This window comes from Pan paniscus, chromosome 7 (genome assembly GCF_029289425.2).
Source record: "Pan paniscus chromosome 7, NHGRI_mPanPan1-v2.0_pri, whole genome shotgun sequence".
In the NCBI taxonomy this organism is placed as follows: Eukaryota; Metazoa; Chordata; class Mammalia; order Primates; family Hominidae; genus Pan; species Pan paniscus.
The window spans coordinates 49,434,202-49,458,746 of NC_073256.2; the positions used below are offsets into that span (position 1 = coordinate 49,434,202).

Here is a 24,545-nt window from a genome sequence, read left to right on the forward strand (position 1 = left end):
CAGGTGATCTGCCCACCTCGGCTTCCGAAAAGCGTTGGGATTACAGGCGTGAGCCACCGCGCCCAGCTGAGAATCTACTTTTATAAATGGGGTTTAATTTTAAAATGTACTTGGAAGACAAACACGAATAGCTCAGAATTTTTTTTTTTTTAAGTCTGGGTTAGCAATTGACAATGATGGAACAGGACAAGTGACTTGCAATTATACATATAAAAACATTTTTAAAAAGGATGGTACTACCACAAGAAAAAGCAGAGAAAAGACCAAAATGAACAAAAAAAAGAATGAAAGAAAAAGCCTGGAGTAAGCTCCAACATGTATTAAAAATACTAAAAATACAGTATATTATATTAAAGATACCGTTTGAAATAAAGAAGTGATTATTCAATTAATGATGTGGGACAACAGAAAAAATTAAATTCTTTTCTTAACATGTTAAATATTTAAGTATTAAAAACACAATTAAAATACTGTAGAAAGAAACATAGGCCAATATTTATTCAATCTCAAAGTGACAACTGTTTTCTAAGAATATGTGCCAATAAAATGAAACAAAAACATATAAACTTCACAACATAATATTCTAAAATTTCTGCCCATAAACAACAAATGATTTAAAAACTAAAACCATGAACATAAATGACGGTATTTTATTACTGTTATTTTAAATAGATTAGTACGTTCATTCAACAATCAAAACAATACTAAGAATAAAGTGGTATCCTGAATTGGATCCTGGAACGCAAACAAACATGAGTAGAAAAATTAGCAAAAGCCAAATAAAGTCTGTAATGTAGTTAATGGTGTGACAATGTTAGTTTCTTAGTTTTGACAATCATGCCATATTTATGTAAAATGTTAACATCAGAAGAAGCTGGGTGCATTATATATAAGAGCTCTCTTTACTATCTTTGTGACTTTTCTATAAATCTAACATTATTCTAAGCTAAAAAGTTTACTAAAAAATTAAAAACGTGAAATGATAAAACATTATACAGAGAGAAGCCTAGCTCTTAAAATATGCTTTAGTCAATAGATAATGCTCACCAGTCAACGCAGAAAAGGGGAAAAAATCCCCCAAAACTGTCAAGGAATATAAATAAGTAATTCACTAAATACAGTCAGTAAATATATTCAACAGAAACTCTAAACTCAGGAATAATCATAATGAAGAAAAAATTAAACCACACATTAGACTGGCAAAAGTTTTTTTAAAGTTCAGTATAATATATAGGTTTACTGAGGTTGTGAGATAACAGGCATTCTTACACACTGTGGATGGAAATGTCAATTAGTGCAATCTTTCTCAGGACAGTTGAGCATTACACAATCAAAAGATGTAAAAATGTACATACTTTTGATTTCTAATTTGACATCTAGGAATAAACCAATTAATTCTTAGCAAAGAATCATTCGTGTGTGTAAAATGTACCTAAAAGGATAATCTATGTAGCATTTAGGAGTGTAAAAACAAAACAAACTAAAAACCAAATAACTTATATCCTAACATTACAGAATTTGTTGGGCAAATATGGCAGGTCTACAGTGTAATACTATGCAGCTGCTCAAAAGGATATTACAAAATAATATTTAAGGGCTTGGAAAATGTTTATTTTATAATCAGTGAAAAAAGCAAGTAATATACAAAGCAACAACATACTTTAATTACAATTATAATTGCATGTCTATATACATGAATAGATGACTAATACACATACACAAAAAACCCTGTGGTTACTGCTGGGCTTTTTGGACTTTTTACTACATTCCAAATTTTCTAAAATCCTTATCTATTACTTTTTAATATAAAAGTAAATTATGCTTAATTTGATATTTGAGGTCAAAAAAATTGTAAGGAGTTATGCCACATGAACCACTGATTTTCTGTAGCTATACACACAATCCCAAGCTGTTTTCATGCAAATCAGGATACCTACTGTGATTTTAATAGTCCTGGCAAAGCTTAACCAGAGTAAATCTTTTTTTTTCTTTTCTTCCCCACTTAGATTTCTCTTTATGTTTATTTCTCCAAGAAAAATGACCAGAATAAATCTTAACCAATTTATCTGTGGATGCCTGCGATTCTGCTATGAGACTTTTTAAGATTTTGAATACCTTTTAGAATTTCAGAAAAGTTGTAAAAATAGTTCAGAGGTCAATTGGGAAGGTGGTGGAGTAGGAGGTACCAGACATCTGTCTCCCCACCTAGACAATAACTGCACTGGCAAAATCTGTCTGGTGTAACTATTTTGGAACTCTGGAACCTACTGAAGGCTTGCAACTTTCAGGGGAACGCTTGAATAGCATACAGGTTGAGTATCCCTTATCCAAAATGCTTAAAACCAGAATGTTTCAGATTTTGAATTTTTTCAAATTTCAGAATATTTGTATTATACTTACCAGTTGATCATCCCTAATAAGGAAATCTGAAACCCTAAATGCTCCAATTAGTATTTCCTTTGAGTGTAATGTTGGCACTCAGAAAATCTCAAATTTTGGGGCATTTCAGATTTCAAATTTTTGGATTAGGGATGCTAAACCTGTATTATGGTTAATTTCAGTCAATTTCAGTTCTTAGCACAGTGGCAGCCACCCTTTGTGCCCCATGACAGGCAGCTGTACAGTGTTCCTGGAGCAGCTTGTACATGTGTTCCTGGCCACAATTTTTGTGGGCCAGAGTGGGCAATAATAAACATATGGTATATGTATTCTCATCACTGAGTGCTGCTTCTATTAATAACAGAGTGGCAACCAGAAGTGGCAGGCATTGCTGCATCAATACCATTGTTGCAAGCCCCTCCTTGCCTGGCTGAAATGACACCCAGGGGATTAAAGAGCCAGTGCCTTTTTTCCCTTCTTCATTTTTTTCTTTTCCCCTATTTTGCAGCCAGACATTAAAAAAAAATACTACTCAAAAGCAACTACAGATACAGGAGAAATTAGAAAATCAGCACACAGAGGGAAAAGTGCAGGCTCAGAAAAGGCTGAGAAGTTTATACAGCAGGTTGATCCTTGGCACAGAGACAGCCTACAACAATCAAAAAACAGAAACACAAAACCACAACCAAACCCTGGGAGGAGATGATTTCCAGAGTTACCACATTATTAGATGAAATGTCCAGTTTTCAACAAAAAATATCACCAGGCATGTAAAGAAACAGAAAATTAGAGCCCATTCAAAGGAAAAAAAAAACAGAAATTGTCCCTGAAAAAGACCTGATGGCTGATCTACTAGACAAAGACTTTAAAACAACTGTCTTAAAGATGCTCAAAGAGCTAAGTATGTGGAGATAGTAAAAAAACAATTTATGAACAAAATGGAAATATCAATAAAGAGAAAACTTAAAAACCAAAAAGAAATCCAATAGCTGAAAAGTACAGTAACTAAAATGAACAGCTCTCTAGAGGGGTTCAAAGGCAGATATGAGCAGGCAAAAGAGAGAATATGTGATCTTAAAGATTGGAAAATGAAAATTATTGAGGCTGAGGAACAGAGAGAAAAAAGACTAAAAAAAAAAAAAAGTGAACAGACCCTAAGGGACCTGTGGGGCACCATCAAGCGTAAGAACATATATGCTGTGGGAGTCTGAGGAGAGAGAGAAAACGGGCAGAGAGAACATTTGAAGAAATGAAGGCTGAAAACTTCCCAAATCTGATGAAAGACATATATATAAACACCTAAAAAATAGGTAGGAGGATCGCTAGAGCCTGGGAGTTTGAAGCTATGTCCTCAGGGAAAAAAAGAAAAGAAAAGAAAAGAAAAAGTTTTTACTGTAGTCAGCAAACTATCCTTCAGAAATGAAGAAGAAATAGGAGGGATAATTTCCCAGACCAGAAAAAAAAAAAAAAAAAAAGGCTGAAAGAATTTATTGTTACCAGACTTGTCCTACAAGAGATACTAAAAGGAGTTGTTCAAAACCAAAAGGATGCTAATATGATACTGTAACCATGGTGTATAAACCATCTTTTTTTTTTTCTATTTTTTATTTTTATTTTTATTTATTTTTTATTTTTTATTATACTTTAAGTTTTAGGGTACATGTGCACACTGTGCAGGTTAGTTACATATGTATACATGTGCCATGCTGGTGCGCTGCACCCACTAACTCATCATCTAGCATTAGGTATATCTCCCAATGCTATCCCTCCCCCCTCCCCCCTCCCCCCCACAGTCCCCAGAGTGTGATATTCCCCTTCCTGTGTCCATGTGATCTCATTGTTCAATTCCCACCTATGAGTGAGAATATGCGGTGATAAACCATCTTTTTTAAGAAGACAAAATGAAAAAACTTAACCACAATTTTTAAGAGACAAGCAATATACATACTATAAATTGTGGGATTATCAAAAATTCAAAATGTGGGAAGAAAAGAAAATTGGTGTGTATAGGTTTTTTTCTTTGCAATTAAAGTTAAACTGTATCAGTTTTAAATAACTTGTTTTAACTACAAAATGTGTTTTGTAAGCCTTAGGGTAACCAAAAAGCAGAAATACTAAAATTAAAAAGCAATGGATTAAAACATACTACCAGAGAAAATCAACCACAAAGGAAGACTTTGTTTTTAAAAAAACAAAATATACAAACTGTTACTTAGACTAAGAAAATAAGACAGAAGACCCAAATAAATAAAATCAGAAACTAAAAGGAAACATTATAACTGAAACCACAGAAATACAAAGGATTGTTAGAGACTAGTATGATAACTATACAGCAATAAATTGGAAAACCCAAAAGAAGTAGATACATCCCTGGACATCCAACCTATTGAGACTGAACCATGAAGAAAAAGAAAACTTGAACAGATAAATAATGAGTGACAAGATCAAAACAGTAATAAAGTCTTCAGACAAAGAAAAGCCCAGGTCCTAATGGCTTCACCACTAAATTCTAACCAACATTAAAGAATAATACCAATTCTAATCAAACTATTCAAAAAAATTGAAGGGGAGGAGATACTTCCAAACTCATTCCACAAGGCCAGTATTACCTTGATGCCAAAACCAAAGACAACAAAAGAAGCTATGGGCCAATACCCCTGATGAACAGAGATGTAAAAATCCTCAACAAAAGATTAGCAAACTGAATTCAACAGCATCATGACCAAGTGGGATTCATACCAGCTATGCAAGGATGGTTCAACTTATGCAAATCAATAAATGTGATAAATCACATCAAGAAAATCAAAAACAAAAAAACCATATTATCATTAGATGCTGAAAAAGCAATAAAACCAAACATTCCTTCACAAAAAGTCTCAACAAATTGGGTACAGAAGGAATATACCTCAAAACAATAAAACTCACATATGAGAAACCTACAGCTAATATCATACTGAATGGGGAAAAATTGAAAGCCTTTTTACAAGGATCTTGAAGACAAGGATGCTCACTTTAACCATTTCTATTCAATATAGTTCTAGAAGTACTAGCCAGAGCAATCAGGCAAGTGAAAGAAATAAAGTGCATCAAAATGGGAAAGGAAGAAGTCAAATTATCCTTGTTTGTAGATGACATGATCTTATATTTAGGAAAACCTAGTGTCATTAAAAAAACCCTCTTAGAACTGATAAATTCAGTAAAGTTGCAGGATACAGAATCAACAAACACTCATCAGTAGTATTTCTATATGATAATAGTTATTGATCTGAAAAGGAAATCAGGAAATCAATCTCATTTACAACAGTTACAAATGCTGCACTCTGAGCTTGCACCACTGAACTCCAGCCTGGGTGACAGAGTGCGACTGTCGCAAAAAAAGGAAAGGAAAATGGTAGGGAGAAAGAGAGAAAAAAGGAGAAAAGGGAGAAAGGACAAAAAGGGAGAAAGGGGAAAGGGGAAAGGAGAAAGGGGAAGAGGAAGGGGAAGGGAAGGAAAGGAACACTTACCACTGGATATCTGGAAAACCCTAACTTAGAAAACTAGAAAGTACAGAAAACTATATTGTCATGATCCAAAGATCATCACTCATAACAACTAAGCACATTTTATATCATCTTGATATCTCATTTTTTAAAAATTTAAAAAGTTAAACATGATTGCATAAGCATTTTCCCATATCTTTAAAAATTCTCCATAAATCTAACTGCAATGGATACTTCTTATTCCAGAGACATAATATATGATACTTTCATAATACACTATTGCTGGACACTTACATGGTGGCTATTTTCTTCTATAAACAAGGCTTTGACACACACATACACACACACACACACGCAAGCACAAAATAGTTCAAAGGTCCCATATACCCTGTGCCCAGCTTTTCTTAACGTTAACATCTTACATAACCATAGCAAAATCACCAAAATTAAGAATTTAACATTGATACAATACTATTAACTAAAATAAACTGCAGGAGTTTAAAAATAACTAGCTTAAACCAAAATTATTATAATATAATGCTTTAGAGGAGGGTATGTAAAACACTATAGTACTTATTATGATAGAAACAAAAAGAGTAAAAGAGAGGTGGGTAAATTAGAACAAAAACATATATATTGGGAAGACAAAGATGAAGGCTGCCTTTGCTTTTTTTTTTTTTTGCTTTGCGTTGCACACCCAGGTAAAGAGGAAAGGAGAAAATTTTGAATAATGATGACAAAAATAATAAATATAATTATTACTTATTTAATAGACTGCAGTTTAAAAACATTAACAATTTATATCGAAAGGATAATATGTTCAGGTCAATTCAAAGCAAACTGTCCATATACTTAATATTTGTTTTATGATACCTACCTTAAAAATTAAAATACTTTCTACAGTAATGCTTTGACTATGAGAATAATTCAAGGCAATATCAACATGTCTAAACATATAAATTCCAAGAAGAGGATTTCCTAGTATCTTCAATGTAGATGCTCTGGTACTTATTCCATTCTGATATATCTGGGCCACATCACTCTGGGGAAGTGCTAAAAAGCAGAACTGTTCTTCAAGTTCCCTGCAATGTCTTCCACTTTCACGCATCTCTGACCTAAAGTAAAACAAACAATGTATACAGTTAAAGATAAATATCAACAAAATTTTCAAGAAGATACATATCTCCACTTACCACAGTTAGAAAGCAAGAGAAGTAGTGATATTCAGAGGTATTACTACACTGTGATGATAAATTTGGTTGAAAATCATCTTAGGAACAAATTCAGGATTACTTAGCCAAGATTTATGAACATCATCATCCCTGGTCTAAAATAACAGGGGCTAACATTTCTTAAATGCTGCTAATGTAACCAGTACAAGTCTTAAGCATTACATGCATCTTCTCATTTCATTCTCAACTTCCCAAGAAGTTTTTATAGTTTATTTTGTTGCTATCGACATTTGTAAAATGAGGAAAATGAGGTTCAGAAAGTTAAATCTTGCCGAAGTAGGAAAATGACAGAGTTGGAATTATACACGCCAATTCCTGTCTGTCAGGTTCCAGAGCTCACATTTTTTGTTAATTGTGTTATGGAGGGAAAAACATGCATTTTCTAAACAAAGTATCTTGTCTATATCTACGTATCTCTACACATCTATAGACACAAAAACGCACACACATGCACAAATATATCAATTATTAGGGACATTCTCCATTCTTCAGGGATTTAGGTAACAGCTGGGAGAAACAAGCTAATATTTGATTACAGGATCTTATCTTAGGTAAAGAAAATTAGGAATCAACCTCAGAAAGATTATAATCTGAAGTATAGATAATCCCCAATTCTATTATTTCCATTACAAAACCCATTTAAACATATAAAATATATATCCCTTCCCTAAAATTGGCAGATTAGATATTCTATATGGCTTGCTCAGGAGTAGTGGTAGCAGAAATTGCCACACCAGGTGGTACAATAGAGTGGTTCAGACACTAGGGTCCAAATGATTATCTGCAATGGAGAACCTACAGAACCTAGCAAAGGAATGTATATACCACAAAAAGAAAATTGTTCTTGAGAACCACATGCTTCCGAGATTTATTTCCTGGAACACCACTTATAGAATGTGTTTGAAGTATACCATGCACATAAGTATATTAATACTTATTTTCAAGAATGACTCATCATTAACAGTAGGCAGGACCACAAAAGCAAGACTGACTGATTAGATAATGATCACTTCTATTTCCTAGAAATGTCAGCCTTAACTTTTGGCTCCACAAATTGGCATTTCCTGCTCTTGATTTCAACTTGACATCAGATTCCGTGAACCACTAAGATCACTGTCTAAGATTCTTACACTATACATAAAAGTAACATTTGAAGGTACACAGAATAAATTAAAGATGTATAATGTAAACCCTACAGCAGGGTTTTTCCACAGTGGCACCAGGGATATTTTGGGCTAAATTCTTTTTTTTTTTTTTTTAACCTGGTCATCTTCCTGACTACCATTATATCATCACAAGGGTTTCAGTGGAATGAAACAAATATAACAATAAAAATCTAATCCGGGGCTCAAAATCCTCTGTAAATTGAAGTAGAAAATACTCCCTGGAGTTTTGTATTGGTAATTATACTACTAATACTTTTTATTTTTCAGTATGTCTTCAGAACTATATTTGAAAAAAAAATGGGCCTAAATATGTTAGTAAAAAAATGACCTATAAAAAAGTTAGTTTTTGATCTATTTCTGGCTCTAAAAATTGCATAAAAGGTTGGCTTTCCAAATTTATTCAGACGACAGGATCTAAATCATGATTTTAAATGACAGACACTCTGAGTCTCAAGACTTCCATTTCAGAAACAATAGGTAAAACGAGCCTAAAGACTCTTTTCTGTACACAGTAACATGTAATTGAAACTGTGTCCCCAAGAATTAAAGAAACCATTGACTAGCAGAAATTCTTAAGCTTGCAGGATGGCATATAAGAAAACTTACTGAAATACTCAAACTCCCTCCGCTTGTAACAAGACCAGCTGAAATCATTTGGAACCATTTTGGCCAAATGAAGTTTATACACAATAAGCTTGCTGACATCACAGCCTGAGTTTCCACCGTGTGTTTTATACTAACTCCCCCCAAATTTGCACATGGGACCCATGAGGAAGCATAAAGAGACAACTGTGCATGCCCAAGGACTTTCTACACCTCCCTTTCCTTCTACCAATCACCTAAAGATCCTAGGATCCACCCCCAAACCATTTCTAATAAAACTACTGCTTTAAAGCTAGCTTGGGGAGACAGATTTGAGCTTGACCGCCTATCTCCTTGTGAGTCTACTTGCAATAAAAGCTTTTCTTTTCTCAAAAACCCGGTATCATAGTACTGACTTCTAGTGCATCAGGCAGGGAGCTTCACCTGCTTGATAACGTAACTGGGTAAGAATCTGAAGAACTAGCATATACAAAGTACTCTTTTACCAAAAGACATTAATATGCATCAGAATCTGTGCTAAAATAATATTTATATTATCTTAAATTTTAAAAATACATAAAAGAATAATTTTCTAGAAATGTTTCCCCATGTTTTTCTGCAGCAATACTAATGAGGGATAGATGTCAAAGTCTGTCACCTCTGAACCCTGCATGTACTTTAAGCTCTGGGGTGGAAAGCTCAAAATCAACACAACACTCAAGTCTTAGAATTTGTAGTTATACTCTTGCTTGTGGGTTTTTAATTTTGGTCATTACTTTTTAACTAATATTTTATTAAATATTAAGTAAATAAATGTAAAAGACAGATGAGAAAACTCATATAATAGAGAAGCCGAGTGGATGAAATAGAATTGGAATCTTGTATATCTTTTTGTAGACCAGGAACTTTTAATTTACTCTGTGCTACCATACTGTCTCATTTAAGCTAACTACAACAAAGTATAAGTGCTTTGGATGGAATGCCTATGTTATAGTTAATTACATCATTTAAAATAGGTTCCAAGACAACCTACACATAGTAGGTAATTTTTTGCGCAATAAATAAAACTCTGGGAAGTATTTTATCTCTAAGTTTAAGCGGAAACACAAGTTCATACAAGGTATTTAGCTATGGGGTGGGGGGTTGCCTAAAGTAGAGATTAAAAGTATTCAAGTAAGTATTCTTTTTATAACAAAGAAAATAAAATTATTTCTTTGGAGATCTTTAAAGATAACTTAATAATTTTCAAATCCATCAGATTGCTAGTGATAAGAACTCAGTATCCAGCTGGCCCAAAGTGCAATATAAGAACCAAAATGCTGACAGCTAAGAGAAATTGGGATTCCACAATATTTAAGAAATGTGCTAATGCCACCCAACTCCAGATATAAGACTTTGTTTCCTTTGCTGTTATAACAAATTCTCACAAACTTAATGGATTAAAAAGCATAAATTTATTATTTTAGTTATGCAGATAAGTCAGACATGACTCTCACTGGGCTAAAATCAAGGTGTCATCTGTCTGGATTGTGTTCCTTTCTGAGGTTCTAGGGGAGGATCTCTTTCCAAGTTGGCAGAATTGAATTACCAGCAAGGACATTTCCCAGCTTCTAGAAGTTACCCACAATCCTTGGCTCATAATCTCCTTTTTTCATCTTCAAAGCCAGAAAAGGCAAGCTGAGTCCCCCTCATATCTTTTTTCTTTCATCTCTGCTCTCTGATCCATTCTTCTGCCTCCCTCTTCTGTTACTAAAAGCTCCTGTGATTAAACTGAGCCCACTAATATCACCTCGGATAATCACTCATCTCCAGGTCTGTAACCTCAATCACACCTGCAAAGTCCTTTCTGCTATGTAAGGTGATATATTCACAGGTTCTGGGGAGTAGGATGTGGACATCTTTGGGGAAGCATTATGCTGCTTACCACACGCAGATTCTGAACTTGGCCCCTCAATGATACGAAGAACTTGTTTTTCCCCACAACTCTCCCTCTGCTGTGCACAGCTTTATCTTTATCCACATCCAGCTCCCATGATGGTCGCAAGAAGAAAGCTGGTAGCAACGAGGCTTCCTTGCTCACAGCCACCAGAAGAGAAACAGACTTCACCTTCCCAGGATTTCCAAGCAAGTCTTATGCTATGTTTGTTTAAAAATAACGACTAGGCTTGTACATCAATAAACTCATAAAAGCAAGGGGAATTGGACAAAAAATGGTTAGGCTAATTATAAAAGATGATCTAGAATTGTTAGGAAAACTGCAGTCTACTCATTTGGCTATGCTTTTTCACACATACCCTTCTTCTAACACATATACTTTCAAAAACGCTCATTCACACAAAGCACTTTCAATCCACCTCACAAGGAGGGAACAACCCAAAGTCTCACTGAATTACTACATCCAACTCCAGATCCATGATGATCACATGGATGAAATGCCTTCATTTCCAATAGATCTGGATATAGATCTAAATAACCAACGTTCCTTTAGGTGACTTACAGCTAGGTTTAAATTATCTAAACCCAAAATACAATGGTGGAGGAAAAAATACAATTAAATTCTAAAAAGTAAAGAATGCTAACAATTGTCAGTATTAACTTGTCCTTAGCACAAGTATATCATTCTGTAAAGAAGTAGCTGGGATTCCTTGCTCTCAAAATTCCAAAGGCTAGTAACTATAGCAGGAGATCTTGTTCAGACAACGGGTGAGAGTAAGAATGTCTGTCTCTTGGCAACAAGCCTCTGGGACCTTCCCACCATCCAAGGCCCTCAATCTATAATGAACTTCATATAGTGGATTTCAACTTGAAACTATCAATTTCTACCCCCAGATTGCATTTAAAATACAGTCATGTGCCATAGTAGACATTTTTGTTAACGACAAACTAAAAATACAATGGTGGTCCCGTAAGATTATAATGGAGCTGAAAAATTCCTATTGCCTAGTGATATCTTAGGTCTCACAATGTCATAGCGTAATGCATCACTTTCATGTATGTGGTGATGGTGGTGCACTGCCAGTCATATAAAAGTATAGCATGTATGATTATGTACAGTACACAATACTTGTTAATAATAAATGACTATGTTGTAGGTTTATGTATTTAGTATACTATACTTTTTATTTTAGAGTATATTATCTCTCCTTATTAAAATAAATTGCCTCAGGCTAGTACTTCAGGAAGTATTCCTGAAGAAGGCATTGTTATCATAGAAGATGACAGCTCCATGCATGTTACTGCACCTGAAGACCTTCCAGTGGGACAGATGTGGAGGTGGAAGTCAATGATATTGATGATCCTGACCCTGTGTAGCTTTAGGCTTATGTGTGTGTTTGTGTCTTAAGTTTTTAAATAAAGAGTTCTAAAAGTTAAAAAAAACAAAAAACAGAAAAAAGTGTATAGAATAAGGATAAAAATATTTTGTACAGTTGCACAACGTATTTGTGTTTTAAGCTAAATGTTATTACAAAAGGGTCAAAAAGTTAAGACTTTTAAAGTTTATAAGGTAAAAATATTACAGTAAGCTAAGGTTTATTATTGAGAAAATTAAAAAATACATTTAGCGTAGCCTAAGTGTACAGTGTTTATAATGTCTACAGTAGTAACAGGTATACGATATAGTTGAGGTGTATAAGTAGGCTACACCATCTAGGTTTGTGTAATTCCACTCTACGATGTTTACACAATGACGAAATTGCCCAATGATGCATTTCTCACAACATATTCCTGTCATTAAGCAACGTGTATCTTTGCTGTATAAACTTGAGTAGTTCGACTTACTAGGCAGAAAATATTTAAAAGGAGTTATTTGGGAAAGATTTAATGCAACAGATTTGTGCTTTACCACATCTTTATCCCCTGTTAAATCTCATTCCTTTTAAACCCATATTCACCCTAACTTTGGAAAGGATTAATTACCTATTTCAAGCTAATCTTGCAAAGCTGAACTGTGAAACTAGGCCACAAAGTGATTCTTTTTTATTGAATCTGAATTTTCTATGATTGAGAAAATAATACTTCTTGTGTCTAAACGGGAAATGGTCAAGGCACTCTAATATGCTGAGTTTTTGGTAGGAATTTGCTCAAAAACTACAGCCTCATGAAACACAGGATCTGTGCCCTAAGGTACAGATTATCACCAATTTCCCATTTGGGAATACTGGAGGGGTGGGGATTCCTCATTGCCCTCTTCTCTTGAAGTAAATCCCTATTTTAGAATCTCTTACCTACAAGTACCCCTTTCCCAGTACCAAATTCAGTTCCAGTTGGGTTATCGTTGACTTCAAGTACAGAAACCCATTCAAACTGGCTTGTGTTGCCAGACTCAGTTTTGCACTTTGAACACAAAAACAAGATAAAACTCAAAATATACTAGGAGAATGAGACACAAATCAATATATTGTAGTAAGTACCATAAAATGAGTATAAATAACTATGGGAAACAAATGAGTTTTTGTCTAATTGGGCAAATAGCTAAGAAAACAATAAATCCTATACATGTTGGTCATTTACAATGTTTTAACATGCCCTATCACTGGGTACTTGTTCTAACTTTTCCATAACACTAACAGGGGGAAATAACTTGTTTGAAAGGACAAAAATTTTAATGTCCAAAATAAGCAAAACCAAAGAACAGTGTCAGGAATTCATTTTTGATCAAAGTGTTTTTCAACTTGGAAGTCATTGGATATACCCAGTCCTTTTTACCTACAGAACTGTGTTTTTAAGAGGAAAGGCAATATACCACAACAAATTCTGTCATTCCCATTAATTCCAAATCTCCAAACAGACACCAAGTGTGGCAGCATGTTTGAATCAAGAGGAATCAATTCTAAAATAAACAAGCCAAAACATTCCAAAACGAGTTCCACATGTGGGTCTATCAAGCTCTAGTAAGGTTTTAAGTTAAACAGTGAGAAATGGCAAAGGAGACAAGTTAGAAGAAAATATAGGAATGCTAAATTGTGCTTACACAAAATCTATACCTATAATTAAAAATGCTTACAATGAGAACTTTGCATATGCTCTTATTCTTATCAAAATGACAATAATATGCCTTCCAAAAAACCTGGAGAAGTACTTTAAAAAATTATGTGTGAGAAATGGCATCAACATAGAATAGTTCTAGTGGAATAGCTGGAAACAGCTGGCTACAATCCTCTCAAATTAAAACATCAACCCAGTCTCTTAAGGGCTGGGTTCAAGAGTAAAAAGAAGTTACTTTTTGATTACTTCGACTGCAGTTTTACATTATCTAGGAGGTGTGAGGGATCTACAAATTGCCTGCTTAATAAAGGTGCTGATGCATGTTTCTGAAAAATTTATCAAGGTTAAAAAATTGGAAGGAGGTGTCTGAAATCTCACTACATTAATACATAAAACTAATCAAATCTCACACTTGGCTTTCAATGTTACAAAAGACTATGAGAATGTAACAAAAAATAATCTGTGTTTTCTTAGTAATAACTTACTAAATCTCATATGGTAGAAATGAATTAGCATAAAACTCCATAGTAACAAACACAACAAAATCTCAAACACGTTTAGATCATAGTAACTTACCTCTTAGCAGTAAAATTTTTTTCCAGTTCCTCATTGTGAACCAGTTTTGTATCCCCAAACTGCCATAACGACTGCAGATCACAGCTTACATCAAGCCTGCACTGGTTAAGAGTATCATGTATAAAACTATACTCTCTACTATTGGTGTAACAAGGTGACAAGTAAACTAAAGGTAGAAAAAGAGAAAGCAGTTGTATTTAAAATGACATTATTGGACATCTGTACAATGACAACTGTATCTCTAAGACACAAAAAAAACTAAGTACTGGAATTTTCATTAACAACATAAGGCAACCATTGGTATTTAAGATTCTACAACAGTAATGTAGACCTCCTATACTTGATATAAATGAAAATATGAACCATGATTTTCTCCACATACCTATTAAGAGTTCTTAAAAGTTGACACATACAGATATGACAGTCCCAGAATTTTCAACTTAAGATGTTGCAACTCTGACTGTACAATGCACATCATTACACAAATCTGGCAGCTACTGTTAGTGCATGAGTATTTGCCACGTAAAGATAAGGCAATCTACACATTAGAAAATGATTGGGTTATTTTGATTTGCAAAAGTACAAGAACATGTGTGTAAGATGCTGCCTGATACAGTGGCATGTGAAAGAGGAAACAGACTTTCTTAGGACAGTGAGCATCTCCACCATTGCTGTAGTAAATAGATGCATAAAAGGATAAAATCCTATGGAAGTGAACTCAGAGGAAAGCAAGGAGCAAATATAATTGACTCTTGTTATTGGTGGTAGTTATATTCTACAAAGTTCCCACCAACATCGAGTCACAAACACTGTGTCACAAACTACTGTTCTTGGGGGAAAGGAAAGGGTTAAGTTACTGTGGGCATCTGGTCAATTTTTTTTTTTTTCCTTAGAGACAGGCTCTCACTCTGTAGCCCAGGCTGGAGTGCAGTGGTATGATCATTTCTCACTGTAACCTCTAACTCCTGGGCTCCAGCGATCCTCCTGCCTTGGCTTCCTGTGTAGCTGGGACTACAGGCACAGGCCCAACATGCCCAGCTAGCTTTTCTTTTATTTTTTGTAGAGATGGGGTCGCTATGTTGTCCAAGCTAGTCTCAAATTCCTGGGCTCAAGCGATCCTCTCCAACCGTGGCCTCCCAAAGTGCTGGGATTACAGACAAGAGCCACTGTGCTGATCCTGGTCAAATTTTTGACCACCAAAATGCCATCTGCATTATGTAGATTCTTCTGCCAACATCTTTATAAAACAAACCAATCTCATCAGTTTTGAAAACTTGTTCTTCCATTTTCCTATGTGACATTTAGCTGGTTATTTAAAAAAATTCTTTCTTAACATCCCGATCTGCAGAACCCATCTGCCTGCAAGTTCAATATTTTTCATATTGCATCTATCACCTTTTGAAATGTTTGAGTCAAATAGCACTAGCCAAGAAGGGTTTAACATTTTCCTGACTCTGGGTAATGTGACCTAAGTTCTTCCAGCTTTTAGCTTAACAACAATGCTGCCCACTATGTTTTTTTTATTAGCCATAACGAAATCTCATGAATCTATAAATTTAGCTGCTTTTCTATCTTTCCCAGAGTTTCATCAGGCACTATAGATGTTACCTTAGCACTTTTTGGTGAGGCCTGATGTACAGATTGGCAAGTTTCTTCCTCCTCTCCCTGGAAATACATTAACATTGAACTCAGGCCTGAGTGAAGCTTACCTAAAATGTGTTTTCTCTGTAAGGCATATCATAACCTTCTTGACCTTAGGAACACTAGACCACACTTCAGCATTACACTTGGAGACCATTTAAAGTAGTGAAATCACCAACAAAAATGTTAACAATTGATATGGTTTGGCTGTGTCCCTACCCAGATCTCATCTTGTAGTTCCCATCATCTCATGTGTCATGGGAGGGACCCAGTGGAAGGTAATTGAATCATGGGGGCAGTTACCCCCATGCTAGTCTTGAGATAGTGAGTTTTTACAAGATCTGATGGTTTTATAAGGGGCCTTTCCCTCCTTGCTGAGCTCTTCTTTCTCCTGACTCCATGTGAAGAAGGACATGTTTGCTTCCCCTTCTGCCATGATTGTAAGTTTCCTAAGGCCTCTTCAGCCATGGGGAACTGTGAGTCAATTAAATCTTTTATTTAAAAAAATAGGACTAATACAACAATGTAGCACCATCACTAGGAAAAGAACACTTATTGCAGTATGAGAGCTGAAACAACAAAGCAGAGCATGGCCTCATTTGACCTTAAATGAGAATGCATGCATTGGGTGACTCAAATTCTAGACCCCTACGTGCATGTCTGTGAAAGCATTGCTGAGTAACAAGTTCGGACAAAAAAGCACTGCTGACTGTTGATTGTGAATTTTACCAAGTAGGAAATTCACAAACATGGAATCCTCAAATAATGAAGATTGACTATATAGAAGGTTTAAGGCAACTTCCATATAAATGAACCTAATTAACAATTTGCCCCTTAAATTTAGCTTATCAACAGAAGTTAACATAATGACAAAAACAATATAAAACACTATAACCAGCTGATTTCAGTAACAATTCATTCCTCATTCCCATTTTTAATTCTATTATTGACCCCCAAAATGATTTTCATTTTAGTATTTGTAATAATTATTACAAATTTTGATAGTTTCATAACATATGATGTAGAAATTTTGATAGTTTTATAACATGATGATTTTGTGGATGTATAACTTTTTATTTTGAAATGAATCTAGATTCACAGGAAGTTGCAAAAACAGTACACAGGTCCTGTGTACCCTTAACCCAGTTTCCTCCAGTGGAAACATGTAACTATAATCCAGTATCAAAACTAGGAAAATGACATTGGTACAAGCCACAGACCTTATTAAGACTTTACCAACCAGTTTTACATCCACTTGTGTGTGTAGTTGTATGTAATTTGATCACACGTAGATTTGTGTAACAATCACCCCAAGATACAGAACTGCTCTATCACCAGAGACATCCCTTCTGCCACTCCTTTATATATTTTTTCATACTGAAACTCTCCCACACCCCCATTCTCCTACCCTGTCCCTAAATCCTGAAAATTATTACTCTCTTCTCCGTATGCATACTTTTGTCATTTCTAGAATGTTTGTAAATGAAATTTTGTAGTGTGAGACATGTAAAGATTGCTTTTTTTTTTTTTTTTGCTTAGCATACTGCCTCTGAGATTCAACCAAGTTGTTATATGAGTAGATTGTTTCTTTTTATTGCTAAGTAGTATACCATGGTATGAATGTGCCATAGTTTGTTTAACCATTTACTCATTAGAAATTTGGGTGGTTGTCAGTTTTTGGTTATTACAAATTAAGCTGCTGTGTACATTCATGTATAGGTTTTTGTGTGAACATCATTTTTTGTTTGCCAGAGAAAAATGCCCAAGGGAAGGACGGCTGGATCATATGGCAGTTGCATGCTTATTTATTTATTTTATTTTTGAGACGGAGTTTCACTCTTGTTGCCCAGGCTAGAGTGCAATGGCGCGATCTCGGCTCACCACAACCTCTGCCTCTCGGGTTCAAGTGATTCTCCTGCCTCAGCCTCACGAGTAGCTAGGATTACAGGCATGCGCCACCATGCCGGGCTAATTTTTCTATTTTTTTTAGTCAAGATGCGGTTTCTCCATGTTGGTCAGGCTGGTCTTGAACTCCCGACCTCAGGTGATCCACCTGCCTCGGCCTCCCAAAGTGCTGGGAATACATGAGTGAGCCACTGTGCCTGGCCTGCGTGCTTACTTATTTTTTCAAAGATTGGGTCTTGCTATGTTGCTCAGGATGGCCTTGAACTCCTGGGCTCCAGCAATCCTCCTGCTTTGGCTTCCTGAGTAGCTGGAACTACAAGCACATGCCACTGGGCATGGCTGCATGTTTAGTTTTTAAAGATGATGCCAAATTGTTTTCTGGAGTGGCTGTGCTATCTTACATTCCCTAATGGCAATACACGAGTGAGTTGGTGTCTACCATCCTCACTGGCATTTGGTACTGTTATTGTTTTCTTTTTCAGCTATTCTAACAAGTATATAGTTACAACTCATTGTGGTTTTCATATGCATTTCCTTAATGGCTATGATGTTGAACATCTTTTGATAAGCCCATTTGCCATCAGTGTATTCTCTCTGGTGAAAAGTCTATTCATGTCTTTTTCTTGTTTTCTAACTGGATTGCCTTTTTTTTTTTTTTACCTATTGAACTTTGAAAGTGCTTTATATGTTCTAGATGTAAGTCCTTGCTCAGATAAATGATCTGCAAATGCTTTTTTCCCCATTCCTAGCTTATCTTCTCACCTTCCTAACAGAGTCTTTCGCAGAGCAAAAGTTTCTGATTTTCATGAAAGTGAATTTCTTCTTTCTTTTATAGATTGTGTTTTTGGTATCATGTCTAAGAACTCCTTATCCAAGCTGAGATCCTGAAGATGTTCTCTCATGTTTTCTTCTAGACGTTTTATAGCTTCACATTTTACATTTAAGCCCAAGGTTCATTCGGAATTATTTTTTGCATGAGGTTACGGTGAAGTTCATTTTTTTGGTCTCTGGATGTCCAATTGCTCTAGCAACATTTCTTGAAGACTATTTTTCCTCTACTGAATGCACCTTTGTTAAAAATCAATGGAAAGAAAATCAATTGAGCATATTTGCATGGGTCTGTTTTCGGAATCTTTATTCTGCTCCACAGATCTGTGTGTCTATTTCTGTGGTCACATTGTTTTTCTTACTACAGCTATATGCTAAGGCTTAACAGTGGATAGAGTATTTCCATATACTTCTTCTATTTCAAAATTGTTTTAGCTATTCTAGTTTCTTTGCCTTCCCAGGTAAGTGTCAGAATAAGCTTGCCTACCTATGAACATCTTAGTGGGATTTTGATAGGAACTGCAATAAACCTTCAGATAAATTTGTGGTGAACTGATGTCATTATGTTGAGTCTTTTAATCCATGAGCACACTACATCTCTCCATTTATTTAGATTTCCTTTTTTTTTAAAAAAAATCAGTATTTTATAGTTTATAACATAGAAACCTTACACATTTTGTTATATTTGTACCTAAGTATTTCATTTTAAGGTTATTATCTTTTATTTTACTTTGAGATGGAATCTTGCTCTGTCACCCAGGCTGGAATGCAGTGGCGTGAGCTCAGCTCATTGCAACCTCCCCCTCCTGGATTCAAGGGATTCTCATGCCTCACCCTCCCAAGTAACTGGGATTATAGGCACCCACCACCACGCCTAGCTAATTTTTTTCTGTTTTTAGTAGAGATGGGGTTTCGCCATGTTGGCCAGGCTGGTCTCCAACTCCTGACCTCAGGTGATTCACCTGCCTCAGCCTCCCAAAGTGCTGGGATTACAGGTGTGAGCCACCATGACCGGCTGCCCAAAGTTATTTTAAATGGTATTTTAAAAATTGTTTATTTCCATGTGTTCTTTGCTAGTATTTAAAAGTATAGTTGACTCATGAACAATATGGGTTTGAACAGTGGGACAACTTATACTTGGATTTTCTTCCACCTCTGCTACTCCTTAAGACTGCATGACCAACACCTCCTCTTCCTCAGCCTACTCAATGTGAAGATGATGAAGATGAAGACCTTTATGGTGATCCACTTCCATTTAAGGAATAGTAAACATATTTTCTCTTCCTTATGATTTTCTTAGTAACATTTTCTCTACCTTTCTTACTGTAAAAGTATAGTAGCATATAATACATATATAAAATTATGTGTTAATTAACTGTTCATGTTATCAGTAAGGCTTTAGGTCAACAGTAGGCTATTTGTGTTAAAAGTTAAGTTCTGGGGGAGTGAGTTATATGCAGATTTTTCAGCTGTGTGTTTTGGGGAGGGGGTGGGGGCGGGATCAGTGCCCCTAACCCCTGGGTTGTTTATAAGTCAAATGAACAATTGTTTTTTTCTGTTTTCATCGTATCCAGTGACCTTGCTGAACTTACTAGTTGCCAAGTTTTCCTTTCCTTTTTTTTTAAGATTCCTTAGGATTTTCCATGCAGACCATCATGTTCTCTTCAAATAGGGATAATTTTATTTCTTCTTTTCCAATCTGAATACCTGCTAATTCCTCTCCTTGGCTTTTTGTGCTGGGTACAACTTCCAGTATTATGTTGAATAAGAGTGGTGCAAGAGAACATTCACCTCTCAGTTGTGTGCAATAATTCATTTTAAATATTGAACTCCATTTGCTAATATTGTTTAGGATATCTGCATCAATTATCACGGACAATGGTCTGTGGGGTGTTTTCCATATGATATTGGTCTCATCTTGGAACCATGGTAATATTAATCTCATATTATTATTCTCTCAATTTCTATTTTCTGGAAGAGATTGTATAGTTTCTGTTCTTTAAATCTTTAGAATTCTCCAGTGAAACCATCTGGGCCTTAAACTTTCCTTTCTAACCATGAATTACATTTAATTGTTGTAAGACTATTTAAATGATCTATTTAGAACTACATGTGTTTAACAGTTTGTACTTTTGATACAACCTGTGGGCCAGTAGTGATAACCCATTTCATTCTTGATAGTGGTAATTTATGGCTTCTTTTTCCTTTGTCAGACTTGATAAAGGTTTGTCAATTTAATTGATCTTTCCAAACAACCATCTTTTTGTTGTAGTTACATTAATTATCCTTCCATCTTGACAGGTTTGTTTTTTTTTTTTTTTTTTTTTGAGACAGTCTTGCTCTGTCACCCAGGCTGGAGTGCAATGGCACGATCTTGGCTCACTGCAACCTCCACCTCCTGGGTTCACGCGATTCTCCTGTCTCAGCCTCCCGAGTAGCTGGGATTACAGGCGCATACCGCCACGCCTGGCTAATTTTTTGTATTTCAGTAGAGACGGGGGTTTCACTGTGTTGCCCAGGCTGGTCTCAAACTCCTGAACTCAGGCAATCCACCTGCCTCGGCCTCCCAAAGTGCTAGGATTACAGGCGTGAGCCACTGCACCCAGCCTTTCTTTTTCTGGTTTCTTAAAGGTTGGAAGCTTAAGATTATTGATCTGAAACACTCCCTCTTTTCAAATGTAAACATTTAGTGCTATGAACTTCCTTGTTAGCAATGCTTTAACCATGTCCCTCAAATTTTGGTATGTTGTATTTTCATTTTAGTTATATATTTCCTTTAAAATCCCATGACTATTTCAAAATGTGTTATTTACCTTACTTTTTGCAGAGATAAGGTCTCACTATGTTTCCCAGGCTGGTCTCAAATTCCTAGCCTCAAGCAAGCCCCATGCCTCCTACTTACTTTCCAAGTGTCTTTGGAGATTTACTTTTCTGTTTGCATGTTGTCAGAGAACATATTCTGTATGATTTCAATTTATTTATTTATTTATGAGACGGAGTCTTGCTCTGTCGCCCAGGCTGGAGTGTAGTGGCGCAATCTCAGCTCACTGCAAGCTCCGCCTTCTGGGCTCACACCATTCTCCTGCCTCAGCCTCCCAAGTAGCTGGGACTACAGGCAGCCGCCACCATGCCTGGCTATTTTTTTGTATTTTTAGTAGAGACAGGGTTTCACTGTGTTAGCCAGGATGGTCCCAATCTCCTGACCTCGTGATCTGCCCACCTCAGCCTCCCAAAGTGCTGGGATTACAGACGTGAGCCACTGCGCCTAGCCTCAATTCCTTTAACTATGTTGACATGTATCTCATGGCCCAAGATGTTGTCTGTTTTGATGCATGTTCCACAGGTGCTTGAAAGGTCTATTCTGTTACTGTTAGGTACAATAATCTATAAATGTCAATTAGATCCCGTTGATTGACAGTGTTAGATTCTTCAATATTCTTCCTGATTTTCTGATTAGTTTTATCAATTGAGAGTACAAAGTCTCCAACTATAATTCAAAATTTGTTCATTTCTCCTTTCAGTTTTATCAGTTTTGCTTCATATATTCTGAAGGTCTGACATCTGATATACATATTTTAGACTGCTGTATCTACTTGGTGGACTGACCTTTTCATCATTAAGTAACATCCCTCTTTGTTCTTGGAAATTTTCTTTTCTCTGAAGTCTACTTATCCACTATTAATATAGTCACTCTTATTTTATTATTTGTATGGCCTATCTTTTTTCATATGTCTACATTCCATCAACGTATATCACTACATTTGAAATGAGTTTGCCAACAGTAGTTGGGTTGTGTTTTTTTAATCCATTCTGTCAACGTGTCTTTTAATTGGTATATTTAGATCATGCATGTTCGATACAAGTAATGATATGTTAGGGCTTAAGCCTATGATTTAATTATTTATTTTCTGTTTTTCCTTCCGTTTGATTTTCTATTTCATTTTTCCCGCCTTCCTGTGGGTTGCCTGAATATTTTTAAAATTCCATTTTGATCTACCTATACTGTTTAAAACAATTTAATTCTGAGATATTTATTTAGATTCATTTGTAAAAGATAATGCAGAGAGATCTCATATACCATTCATCTAGTTCCCTGTAATAGTAACATCTCATGTTATAATTATCTGAAATACCTCCTCTAAATACACTGAGAACCACATCAAAGAGTGTTGTAATTTGTGCTACAACTGTCAAACATAACTAGGAAAACTCAAGAGAAGGATGATCTATTATATTTACCTATATGTTTAACCTTTTTTACTTCTTCCTTCATTCCTAATGTTCTCAGTTTCCTTCTTTACTAGCTTCTGTTTGGAGGACTTCTTTTAGCTATTCTTTAAGGGTATGTGTGCTGATGAAAAATTCTTAGTTTTACTTTATCTGAGAATATCTATTTTACCTCCATACCTGAAAGATACTTTTGCTGGGTACAGAACTCTGGGTTCAAAATTATTTCTTGCATTTGAAAAATGTGGTGTTACTTCCTCTGGACTCCATGATTTCTAATGAGACATCTTTCGACAAATAATTTTTTCCCCTGTAAATAATGTGGTTGTTTTCTAGTTGCTTTCAAGATTTTTTCTCTGTTCTTAGCTTTTAAAGTTTTATTATGATGTGCATTGGCATGAATTTTTGGGGGGTTTTATGTTTGGGGTTTTTCAGCTTCTTGGATGTATAGGTTTATGCTTTTTACCAAGTTTGGGAAACTTCTAGCCAATATTTCTTAGAATACTTTTTCAGCCCCACACTCTTTCTCCTCTCCTTCTGGCACTAGGACAAAGATGTTAGATCTTTTGTTATTGTTCCACAAGTCTCTTGGGTTCTGTTCATTTTTCTATTTTCTCTGTGTTGTTCAGGCTGAGTAATTTCTATTCTTAGAAGAATAGAAATAGAAGAGTATCTCTATTCTTCTCTTGAACCCACTGAGTATTTTTCTTTTTCCTTCACAAACTTTTTTTTTTTTTTTTTTTTTTTTGAGACAGAGCCTTGCTCTGTCACCCAGGCTGGAGTGCAGTGGCACAATCTTGGCTCACTGCAACCTCCACCTCCCTGGTTCAAGCAATTCCCCTGCCTCAGCCTCCTGAATAGTCACCACGCCCAGCTATTTATTTGTGTGTTTTTAGTAGAGACGGAGTTTCACCATGTTGGCCAGACTGGTCTCGACCTCAAGCAATCCACCCGCCTCAGTCTCCCAAAGTGCCAGGATTACAGGCGTGAGCCCCCTACACCCAGACTTCACAGACTTTTTTAGAATAGTTTTAGGTTCACAGCAAAATTTGAGAGGAAGGTACAAAGATTTCTCATATACCCTATGCCCTCTGACATGCACAGCCTCTTCCATTATCAATCAGCATCTTCCCCCAAAGTGGTACATTTTTTTTTTTTTTACAACTGATGAATCTACATTGATACATCATTATCAAAGTCAATAGTTTACATTAGGGTTCACTTTTGGTGTTGTACATTCTATGGGTTTAAAAAATGTACAATGCAAATATCCATAGTGTCATCCAGAGTATGGTAGTATCACATAGAGTAGTTTCCTCTGTTTTGTTTTTTGAGATGGTCTTATTCTGTCTCCCAGGCTGGAGTGCAGTGGTGCGATCTCGGCTCACTGCAGCCTCGACCTCCTGGACTCAAGTGATCCTCCCATCTCAGCCTCCCAAGTAGCTAGGATTATGTCACCAGGTGTGTGCACCACCATGCCTGGCTAATTTGTGCAGAGATGGGGTTTCACTACGCTGCCCAGGCTCGTAGTTTCAATGCCC

At 35.8% G+C, this 24,545-nt stretch overlaps 1 protein-coding gene across 1 annotated transcript in view; it reads right to left on the bottom strand.

Moving 5' to 3' along the window:
* TEX15 (testis expressed 15, meiosis and synapsis associated) overlaps window positions 1-24,545 on the bottom strand; it is a 64,010-nt gene that overhangs the window by 30,251 nt on the left and 9,214 nt on the right. The window contains exons 3-4 of the mRNA XM_055116438.3: window positions 14,404-14,569; window positions 6,739-6,976 (exon numbers count right to left, since the gene is read on the bottom strand). Coding sequence (XP_054972413.2) covers window positions 6,739-6,976; window positions 14,404-14,569 — 404 coding nt within the window. The remainder of the gene's footprint in view (window positions 1-6,738; window positions 6,977-14,403; window positions 14,570-24,545) is intronic.